This window comes from Suricata suricatta, chromosome 10 (genome assembly GCF_006229205.1).
Source record: "Suricata suricatta isolate VVHF042 chromosome 10, meerkat_22Aug2017_6uvM2_HiC, whole genome shotgun sequence".
Taxonomy (NCBI): domain Eukaryota; kingdom Metazoa; phylum Chordata; class Mammalia; order Carnivora; family Herpestidae; genus Suricata; species Suricata suricatta.
The window spans coordinates 81,149,355-81,161,706 of NC_043709.1; the positions used below are offsets into that span (position 1 = coordinate 81,149,355).

General features: G+C 34.9%; 1 protein-coding gene across 1 annotated transcript in view; it reads right to left on the minus strand.

Annotated features, from left to right (window-relative positions):
* The window catches only part of LRMP (lymphoid restricted membrane protein), a 71,042-nt gene extending 61,709 nt beyond the window's left edge, over nucleotides 1-9,333 (minus strand). Inside the window, exons 1-2 of the mRNA XM_029953646.1 lie at nucleotides 9,264-9,333; nucleotides 7,943-8,106 (exon numbers count right to left, since the gene is read on the minus strand). Of these exons, the coding sequence (XP_029809506.1) occupies nucleotides 7,943-8,091 (149 nt within the window). The 5' untranslated portion in view covers nucleotides 8,092-8,106; nucleotides 9,264-9,333. The remainder of the gene's footprint in view (nucleotides 1-7,942; nucleotides 8,107-9,263) is intronic.
* Nucleotides 9,334-12,352: the final 3,019 nt, after the last annotated feature.

Consider the following 12,352-nt stretch of genomic DNA (forward strand, 5'->3'; position numbering starts at 1 on the left):
AAAAAAAAAATAGAGAGAGACAGACAAAGGAATAGTCCCAAATGAAAGAACAAGCAAAAATGACAGAAGAGACCTAAGCAAAACAGAGAAAAATCTCAAACAACCTAGCCATACACCTAAAGGAGCTATAAAAAGAACAAATTCCAAAACCAGAAGAAGGGAATAATAATGATAAGAGCAAAAGGAAATAAAATAGGAATGGAAAAAACAATAGAACATGTCAATAAAACCAAAAACTGATTATTTGAAAAGATCAATAAAATTGATAAACCTTTAGCCAGACTCATGAGAGAGAACTCAAAATGAGAAAGAGGAGAAATAACACTACCACAGAAATATAAGGTTATAAGAGAATATTATGAAAAATTATATGCCAGCACACTGTACAACCTATAAGAAATGCATTCCTAGAAATATATAACCTCCAAACTGAATCAGAAATAGAAAATTTGAACAGACCAGTTACCAGGAGTGTGATTGAATCTGAAATTTTAAAAAACTTCCAACAAACAAAAGTCCAGGATCAGAGGGTTTCACAGGTGAATTCTACCAAATAATTAAAGGAGAGGTAATACCCATTCTTCTCAAAGTATTTAAAAAATAGAAATGAAATCTTTCAAATTCATTCTTTGTAGCCAAGACTACCCTGATACCAAAACCAGATAAGGATACTACCAAAAACAATAAACAAAAAAAACAACAAAAACAAAACCAAAAAAAACCTACAGGCCAATATTTCTAACGAGCATATATGCAAAAATCATCAACAAAATATTAGCAAACCAATGCCATTTAAAAAGTCATTCACCACAATCGAGTGAGATTTATTCCTGAGATGCAAGTTTGATTAAATATTCACAAATTACAACATGGCATATAACATTGACAAAGGAGGTTTCGAAGGAACACACCTCAACACAATAAAGGCCATATATGAAAAACCAACAGCTAACATCATACTCGATAGAGAAAAACAAGTCACGATGTCCACTCTCACCACTACTATTCAACATTGTACTGTAAGTCCTAGCCATAGTGATCAGACGAGAAAAAGAAATAAAAGATATCCAAATTGGTAAGAAAACTTTCACTATTTGTAGATGATATATATAATAAAGCCCTAGACACTCTACCAAAAAGCTATTAGAACTAGTAAATGAATTCAGTAAAGTTGCAAGATATAAAATCAACACACAAAGTTTGTCTCTCTATACAGTCATAAGGAAGTAGTAGAAAGGGAAATTAAATAAACAATCCCATTTATAATTGCACCAAAAATATAAAATACCTAGGAATAAACATAGCCAAGGAGGTGAAGGAACTGTACACTGAGAACTATAAAATACTGATGTAAAAAACTGAAGGAAAACACAAAAAAATGGAAAGATAGCCCACACTCATGGATTGGGAGAACAAATATTGTTAAAATGTTCATATTACCCAAAGCAGTCTACAGATTTAATACAATCAAAAATCAACAGCATTTTTCATAGAACTAGAACAAGCAATCCTAAAATTGGTATAAAACTACAAAGACCCCAAATGGCCAAAGTAATCTTGAAAAAAAGAACAAAAGTGGTAGTATCACAATCCCAGATTTCAAGATACACTACAAAACCATAGGAGTCAGAGATATGGTACCAACACAAAAATAGACACAGCAATAGAACAGACTAGAGAGCCCAGAAATAAACCCATGCTTATATGATTAATTAATCTACGACAAGGGAGACAAGAATATGCAGTGGGGAAAAACACTTTCTTCAACAAACAATGTTGTGGAAAACTGGACAGTTATGTGCAAAAGAATGAAACCGGACCACTTTCTTATACCACACACGGAAATAAACTTAAAATGGATTACAGACTTAAATGTAAGATCTAGAAGCCATAACAATCCTAGAAGAGAGCACAGGCAGTAATTTCTCTAAAGTCAGCTATAGCAACATTTTTCTAGATAGTCTCCTGAGACAAGGGAAATAATAGCAAAAATAAGTTATTGGGAGTACATCAAAATAAAAGCCTGCAGCAAAGGAAATGATCCACAAAACTAAGAGACAAATTATTGAATGGGAGAAGATATCTGCAAATGACATCCAATAAAGGGTTAGTATCCAAAATATATAAAGAACTTCTGCAACTCAACAGCCCAACACAAATAATCCAATTAAAAAATTGGCAGAAGGGGCACCTGGGTAGTTCAGTCAGTGAAGCAGCCAACTTCGGCTCAGGTCATGATCTCACAGTTCGTGGGTTGGAGCCCGGCATAGGGCTCTGTGCTGACAGCTCAGAGCTTGAAGCCTGCTTCTGATTCTGTGTCTCCCTCTCTCTCTGACCCCACCCCACTCACAATCTGTGTCTCTCTCAAAAATAAATAAAAATGTTAACATTTTTTAAAAAAAATTGTCATAAGACATGAACAGACATTGCTCCAAAGACATATAGATGGACAATGAGACATGAAAAGATGCTCAGCATCACTCATCATCAGACAAATGCAAATCAAAACCACAATGAGATACCACCTCATACCTGTCAGAATGGCCAAAATTAAAAACACAAGAAAGAAGAAGTGTTGGCAAGGATGTGGGGAAAAAGGAATGCTGTGCACTGTTGTTGGTGAGGGTACACTGTGGAAACAGTTCCCCCAAAACATTAAAAAGGTAATTGCCATATGACCCAGCAATTCCACTACTGGGATTTACCCAAAGAGTACAAAAACTCCAATTTGAAGGTATATGCACCCGTGTTTATTGAAGTATCATTTACAACAGCCAAATTATGTAAGTAACCTAAGTATCCACTGATTGATGAAAGGATAAAGAAGATGTGATATATAGATAGATAGATAGATACACACACACATATAATGGAATACTAGCCATAAAACAAGAATAAAATCTTGCCATTGCAACAATATGGATGGATCCAGATCTGTCAGAGAAAGGCAAATACCATATGATTTCACGCATGTGAAATTTATGAAACAAAACAAATGAAAGCAAACAAAAAAACAAACACCAAAGGGCGGAAAAAGGTCTTTTAAATAAGAGGACTGACGGTTACTAGAGGTGGGGGGAGGGGCTGGTGACGTAGGTAAAGGGGATAAGAATACATGTATCATGGCGAGCACTGAATAATGGGTAGAATTATTGAATCACTATACTGTACACCTGAAACTAATATAACACTGTATATTATGCTGGAATTAAAATTATTTTTTAAATTGGAGAGATTTAAAAAAATTGGAGAGATTTTAAAAATTAAAAAAAATTTAAAAATCAACTCAGTTTTATTGATTTTTATTTAAAGAGTTTTTCTATTCTCTATTTCATTTATGTTCTCATCTTAATTATTTCCTTCCTTGTGCTAATTTTAATCTTAGTTTGTTCTTCTTTTTCTGGTTTCTTGAGCTATAAAGTTAGGTCGTTAACTTGAGAGCTTCCTTTTTAGTGTAGACACATTTGCCACCATTAACTTCTCTCTTAGTACTGCTTTTCCTGCATACCATAGATTTTGATATGTTGTGCTCATTTTTGTCTCAAGATTTTTTCTAATTTCTCTTAATTTCTTCTTTGTGATTTTCCAGCAGTGTGCTAATTTCTAAATATTTGTGAATTTTCCAGTTTTCCTTCTGCTATTGATTTCCAGTTCTATTCCACTGTGGTTGTAAAAAGATAGTATAATTTCCATCTTCTTGAATTTGTTAATACTTGTTTTGTGACTTAACATGTGATCTATCCTGGAGAATGTTCCATGTGTTCTTGAGAAGAATGTATATTCTGTAGCTATGGGGTAGAATGTCCTGTATATGTCTGTTAGGTCCTGTATAGGTCCATTTGGTCTGAAGTGTTCAAGCCGGTTTCCTTACTGAACTTTTGTCTCAATGTTCTATCCATTATTGAAAGTGGTGTATTGAAGTCTCCTACTAATATTCTATTTCTATGTCTTCCTTCTATTCTGTCAATATATGGTTTATATATTTACATGTTCTGATACTGAATGCATATGTATTTTTAATTGTGACTATCTCCCTATTGAACTGATCTTTTGTATCACTGTATACTGTCCTTCGTCTCTTGTGACAATTTTTCACTTAAAGTCTTTTTTTCTCTGATATAAGCATAGTCACTCTTTTTTTGGCCAGTATTTGCCTGGAATAGCTTTTTTCACCCCTTCACTTTCAGCCTATGTGTGTCCTTACATCTGAAGTGAGTCTCTTGCAGACAGCAGATAGTTGGATCTTGTTTTTTAATCCCTTCAGCCAGTCTATGTCTTTTGATTAGAGAGTTTAATCTATGTACATTTAAAGTAATTATTGATAAAAAGGGACTTACTGTGACCATTTTTTCATTGTTTTCTGTCTTGTAGTTCTTTTGTTCCTCTTTCCTCTTCTTTCTTTGTGTTTCTTTTTTTATTAATAGTTTTTGACTCCTTTTTCTTTTGTGTATCTTCTATAGGTATTTTCTTTGTGGTTACCATGGGGTTTACAAAAAATATAACAGTCTATTTTAAACTGATAACAACTTCAATCACATAAAAAAAACTATACTTTAACTTCTCCTCTCCCCCTACTTTGTTATTGATGCCACAGCTTACAACTCTTTCATTGTGTACTTTAATATATTTTTATCATTCTATATAATTTTTAAACTTTTATCCTAGAATTAAGTGATTTACTTATCACTACTATAGTATTACAGTATTCTGTATTTGTCTACTTACCTCTACTAGAAATTGTTATACTTTAATGTTTTCATATTGTTTAAAGTCATTTTTTTAAGGTCCAACTTGAAGAACTCCTTTTACCAATTCTTGTAAGGCGGGTCTAGTGGTAAAGAACTCCTTCAGCTTTTGTTCATATGGGAAAGTCTTTCTATCACCTTGATTTTTGAGGGACAGTTTTGCTGAGTATAGCGTTCTCCATTGGTAGTCTTTTTCATTTAGTACTTTGAATACATCTTTCCACTTTCTCCTGGCCTACAAGGTTTCTCTTCCTTGTATATCACAAAATTCTTCTCTACAGTTTCAAAATTCTCTATTTTTGACAATTTAATTATTACGTGTTTCAATGTGGATCTCTTTGGGTTCATCATATTTGAGATCCACTGGGTTCCCTGGATCTAGGTATCGTTTCCCAGATTTTTGAAATTTTTGGCCATATAGTTTTTAATAACCTTTCTTTCTCTCTTCTCTTTCTGGGACTTCTATAATACATATTGTGTCTACTTTATGGGATCCCATAAATCCCTTAAGTCTTCCTCACTCTTTCACTTCTTTGTTTTTTTCTTTTTACTTCCTTTTTCTTTTCACTTCTCTGACTAGTTATTTTCCAGAGACCTGTCTTTAAATTCATTGATCTTTTCTTTTCCTTGATCTGATCTGGTATTGAACTCCTTTAGTAAAGTTTTTCAATCCACTTATTATCTGCTTCAAGATTTCTGTTGGGTATTTTTAAATACTTAAAAAAAATCTTTTTGTTGATATTCTCACTCTATCTCCTGATCTCATTGAACATCTTTATGACAGTTATTTTGAATTCTCTGTGAGGTGAATCATTTATCTGATTTATTAGTGTCAATTTTTGCAGATTTTGCTTCTTCCTTTCTTCTCTTTGTGTTGGTATCTGCACTTTAGAAAAAACAACTATGTTTCCCAGTCTCCATAGTCTGGAGTTTTGTATACAGGAGAAAACTTTTACCAATCAGTTTGAACAGAGGTTCTGGGGGCTTCCAAGTCTTTGTGCTAATTCAAATCACCATTTTCAGGGGTGCCTGGGTGGCTCAGTTAAGCATCTGACTTCAGCTCAGGTCATGATCTTGTGGTCTGTGAGTTCGAGTCCTACATTGGGCTCTGTGCTGACAGCTCAGAGCCTGGAGCTTGCTTCAGATTCTGTGTTTCCCTTCCTCTCTCTGTCCCTCCCCCGTTCATACTTGGTCTCTCAAAAAAAAAAAAAACATTAAAAATTTTTTTTAATAAAAATAAATAATAAAGTTAGGTCCTCCTGTGCCATCATTCCTGGTCTTCTTATTCTCTTTTAATTTTCTTTATATCACTTACCACCACTACCTGGCATTATATTATATAGTTACATGTTTATTTGTTCACTATTTGACTCCCTCAAAAATTCTAGTTTCATGGATGCAGAGATTTCTGTCTTATTTAAATTTCTAGCACCTAGAAAAACAACTGACAAAGAGCTGGCACTTGGGTGCAACACCCAAATGACATACTTTACTCACCGAGACCTTCAAGAGCAGTTTTTCCTTTCACTGCCTGTCCTTGACTAATTCAATTCTTTCCATTCCTCAGTACTGGAGCCTATTTATCTTGAAACAGAATGAAAGCCTTCTCCTTTCCAGTAAACAACCCTGAGTGTTTACCTTTAATAAATATTTCCTACCTCATCTAAACATAGAATTATTACTTTTATCCCCACAAAATACTTTTTACTCAAAGGTAAAACCTACTCATCATTAAAACTGATAGCCAAATAATTTTGTGTGTAGCCACCAAATGGTTTTGTCTATTTAAAATTATATCCAGAAGACAGGGGTTTAACCAGTTGGGCTTAACCTGCTCAATGTCAGGTTCCCAGAATATTTTTAAAGAATATTTTATCCAATTTTAACAAGCAGACGGTAAGGGATTAATAGTTGAAAGAACATGGGTTTTGAAGTTACACACATTTAGGTTTGATCCCAGCTGCCGCTTAATCCCTCTTGGGCAACCTTGAGTGAATCACTGAACATCTCGAGATAAATGTATGTCAAATTCTTAACACTACATCCAACACAGTAAGCTCTCAACAAATCTTACCTACTGCTACTTAATTGGGCTGCTTGTGAGTCTTGTAGAATAATACAGAAGATTCACTTTTTCAGAAATGATTCTCTCCAAATAGTTCTTTGTTGCTAAATAGAAGAATTGCAATGCTCCCTTTTGTGGAGATGGTATCTGTGTAAGGAAGCTGCGTGTCCACTTAACCCACACCTTTACCACTATGAGGAAGTCTGGGCTCCCTGCTTCTTGGGAAAAGTAGAAAATAATTTTCTTGAGAGTCCGTTCTGGTATTAACCTCTCTCTGTATCTAGTTGTCTCATTGGGAGATGGAGTGGGAATAAAATAGTTTCTCATGGCTATATTCTTTAAGTAACTTTCGTTTCTAACTACATTTTGTTTTACTTTATTCAAATTAAATATGTGCCCATGTTCATTCATTCATTCACCAACAAACCACCCCATTTCTTAAGGGGATTCTTAGTGTGGTACCAGCAGCTATATAAATAGTGGTCAACAAAAGATGTAATAGCTGTCCTTGTTTAGTACGTGGTTTACAGAGCACACAAATTTCGAGAATTTGGTGAATTAAGAGTTAAGGGAGAGAACAGTAAGATAAATTATTTTACATTTAGAATCCCCTATTCCCTGACTTCTTTTACTTGAAATATAATTGACTAATGCCCAATGCAATACATTATATACTGAAACAGAAAATGAAGCCCAGTGGGATAGGAGTCCACAGACTCAGCCAATTCTTCCATTGATAATAGATCTCTTTGTAGATTTCCTATTAATAACTCTTAGGTCCTCATCAATTCACTTTAAATCCTTATGCTTTAGTCCTGTGTAAAATTATAAGGTTTTATTAAATGGTCTCTAAAGTCCTTTCTGATTAAAAAAGTCTATATTCTATAATTCCAACTTTCTTATTTGGGGAAAGTAACTCACTATACAGGTTTCTAGAAATTTTAAAGTTCACTATTTGCAATTTATTGCAATATGTAATTTCATAATTTCATAATTCAAAATCAGACAAAATGCCTTCCTCGGAAGAGTAAAATCATCACCTGAAAATGTATACAACTTAAAAAAAAGTAAACTGAATGCCATAATACAATCACAAATGTGTATGGATTTCTTATATATAAATGACCATTACCTGGAAAGAAATTCTTTTCTGAAATTAAAATATTCCAGTCTGAATCTCTTCAAAATCTCTATTAATTTGACAGATTCTTTACCAAGAGATTCTTTCTGGCTTCCCAAGATGTTCAGCGTTAATATGCAAAGATTTAGTTTCTCTTCCATTATACATTTGAATTCCTACAAGAAAAGTCACAAAACAAGCTCCACAATTCCAGTGTTAAATATAAACAAACGACAGGCCATTCCCATCTCAACAGTATTCATAGTTATCAGACCCTACAATTCTAATTGAACAGATATAAATTCTCAATTGTCCAAAGACTGATTTTTTATTTGGACGGATTATCTCAATGTAACAAGTACATATTGGGTACCTATTACATGATTAAGATTCTTTTTTAATATATTGGTCCCTGACCATTTCATCAATCATCACAATTGCTTTAGAATAGGATGGGACAAGGAAATGCAATAAAATCAGTATTTGTTGATTAGCATACTCAAAGGCAGCTTTTAAAAAGAGGGTTAGTTTGTCAAAGGGGTTGAAATTAATATTGGAGTCTTCAGAGTTTACTTCTTGCTCTAACTTAGGAAACTGAGGGATGTTAGAAAGTTGTCTGGCAATCAAAAAGTAGAGATAATAAGATAAAAAGGTATAAGGAGATTTCTTCTTATATGCTTCCTTTATAACAAAACTGGAAATGGCTACATAAGTCCTCATCTTTTCCAATGTTCTGCTAATTTCTGGGATAATGAGACTGTCAAAGTCTCAGGAATAACATTCCTTTGCCCAATAGTCATTCTATCAAATTTAAGGAATTTTAAAAAGTCAAAGAAAAATTCAAGCTTAGACTTGCAGTTCTCACAAGATTAAAATAAAATACCTTTTCCAATCAATCATTGTATTCTGTCTCTTTAACACACATCACATGTCCTCACTCTCATTTTTCCCTTCATGTCTATACACACTTATTCTCACCCTCACACATACATCTTCATGATCTCACATACTTACCCCTACTCTCACACGCTTATTTTCACACTTACCCTCACACATACCTCATGCTCTCAAACACTTATGCTGCCCTCAAGTCACACACATTTATTCTCACTTTCAGACACACTTACCTTCACCTGCACACACACTTGTCCTCACCCTCACACTATCACCCACATGCACATACTCACACGCATCCCCATACACTCCATACACATCAACAGACCGAGATAGCAGAGGACTATATAGTCTTAGAAATGGTGCTGCATTTAATAAGCATTGCCTGGCTTAAGAAAGAAGAAAAAAATAGGAAAATCATAACATATAAGACACTTACGGTAAGCTTGTTCTCCCATTTTTCTTTCACAGTAAATTCTAGATCAGTTACCCACTGTAGAGAGCTATTCATGAGAGTTTCAACTTCAGAAACTTCTTTGTGCTGAAAGAATTCCACATGTTCAATTGGGAATTCAGGTGAAAGGCATATGCTATTATATAAGAAGTAATTTAGACCAAAGGTCCATTATATAGATAATTAAGACACCATACACATTCTTTCTCATATAATGCCACCCATGACTTTTCTGTATCCCAGGATGCTGCCATGTGTAAATGCTAACTCTTGTCAGGTGCTCTATATGTGCTGAATATATTCAGAGAGAATCATTTTTTAAGACAAAACATACACATTTTTATTCCTCTTTCAAATAGTAGGAAAAAAAATTTTCATGGATTTTTTCCAGTCTTTAAATACTACCTACTATATGCTAGGTACTGAAGAGTCTAGAAATACCAACGTGAAGGTAAGATGTTCTCTTCCACTAAACATCTTGTTTCTGGTAAAAAATCAAAATGGAATAAGAGGTACTAGCTATTAGTCCAGAAGGAAACTGTTCACTAGATGCTATCTCTTCGGTCCTCTGATACTAATGGTTAGCCTGTAGGAAAAATAAAGCTCGAACAATTCAGATAAATGATCAACCTCCTTGTCCTGATGGAGCCAGAACTAGAAGATCGACTTAGGAAGGTTTAAGAAAAATTTCTTTTCATAGTAGAATTTGAGTCTCAACAAAACACAGATACGCCTACACTCAGCAAACAGACTATAGATCAGCTGTCTGCAGATGCTCAGGGCCAGTGAATCACCACAGTACACATTCTACAATACCAGCTTTTGAAGCATAGCTGTGAATTCCACTCCCTTTTGTTCAAATTTTCCCAGTAATAGAAGCATTTCTTGGTCCATCATCATATTCAGCGATGACAAGCTGATGAAGCTGCACTGCCACTCGGCTTCATTGTTCTGAAACAATCATTAAAGTGTCCACAACTCTGTCATTCTAATGAAGAGCCTTATTTTTATTTTATGCAAATTATATTCATGGGTCAATATAACTGGCCCCACCAAAGAGTTCTAAGTAGTCTTATAAAATCCTCCTACATTACCAAACAATGGTTTACATTTTCTTTCTAGCATGGCGTCAACTTAACACTTACTCATTCTTAAAAGAAAAAACATTTATTCAATAGGTAACATTTACATGTGGGTAATATAAAGTGCTATGGCTCTAATTTAAGAAAATAGGGGAAGGTAAAGAAATTCACGGGAAAAACAAAACAAAACGTGTTAGGAGGGTGTTCAAAAAATCCCACCGCAAATAGGCTAGTTCCTTTTGTCTCCTTTTATAAATGACACTCTCAGATGATGTTTTCCAAAGGATAGTTCTTATGGTTCTCCCAAAGCACCCACCTCCTGTAGTGTTTTTGCTACATGATACTTTCTTCTTGTTGTCTACTGGAAAACATTTAGAGAGCTCTCATTTCTAGACTTCCTAACCCATCACTACGCTAAACCTCACAGCCAGAACTTCGCCAGCTGCTTAGCCCCCGTTTAGAAGTATAGACCTTTACAGGCTGGCATCTTGACATCGTTATTATCTCAGAGGACTGCTGTGGCAGATTTGCCACCGTTTCATTCAGTCTGGCAGTCTGGCTTGGTTTCAAAAACACAGTAAGATGATGAGTATTTGAAACAGAATGTCAGGAAAGCACAGCCCTCGGCAGAATGTCCAAGGCTGCCCGAGACAGCTTTAGATGAAGGCAGCATATGTTGCTCCCGCATCCTTGGCAGGAGAAATTCAAACAGCATTTGCCCTGAAGACAATTTTCTTCTCCTTTCAAGGTCATATCACAGCTGTCAGGAGGAGGACACTCTGACTTATTCACTGTCCACAGACATGGAAAGCCCATCAAAGTGGAGAAAAGAAAAGCAATTTGCTAACAAAGCATTTCCTAACATAACAAGTACAGACTGGAAAGTAGAAAGGAGTAAAAATATAGTATTGGGGGGGCATCTCCAACATTTCATCCCCAAGAAGGTTTTTTTTCCTCCCATGCTGGAAAAAAACCAAAAAACAAAAAACTGGGTCTTCCTAACAGAGGGCTTTTAAAGTAATAATTCATTTGCATTTTAAAATTAACCAAAAACATTAAAATGCTAATTTCTGTACAGAATGAAATATCAGTGCCATTATGTTGAGTTGCTACAATTTCATTTTAGAGCAAATAAATTTTACGATTTTTCTAAGCATCTTTATTTTGGATAGATACATTAATTTTGGGGATTTAGGAAAATACTGAAAGATAGTTCATGGATCTCTACTGTTACCTTCTGGACCCCAGGCTGGCTATTAAGACTATAAAGATTTCTAAAGTCTGGATTCATTGAACACATGTTTCTTCAACCCTAGCCTTGAGCCTCACTATGATTTTCAGCCATAACATGAAAAAGGTTCATTTTTTTTTTTCAGGCTAAGAGACTTTAGGTTTGGATTCTAAAAGCATTCAACAGATTTCCTCAAAATATTCCAGGTACTCTTTAGCAAGCTTGGACTGTCACCTGAAGTAAGCTATTGCATATGGTCTTATTTTATGAAGTTTTCAATTTGATGGTAATTACCTACCTCTTCAGACTGAGCAAGAATGAGTTCACAATGTAAAGATCTTTCTTCTTCAGAAATGATACTATTACACTCTTTGCTAACATTCAGCTGGATCCCATTTCTTGAAAAACAAAAACAATAATTCAGTCCGGTTAGTTGTGACTATAAGTCACCAAAACGGGGCTAATCACCCCAGGAAGCCCTCCCTCATGTGTGCCAAGAATTGTATAAGGTACTTAGTCATATAGAGAAATAACAGTCTCTCTCCTCCAGGACCTGCATAGTCTCTCTCCTGCAGGACTAGTGACACTAGTGACTCTAAATGTTTGCAAACAAGTAGGCCACTTTATTTTTAAGAACTGGACCACCTCACACCAGTCAGAGTGGCTAAAATGAACAAAGCAAGAGACTATAGATGTTGGAGAGGGTGTGGAGAGATGGGCACCCTCTTACACTGTTGGTGGCAATGTAAACTGGTGCAGCC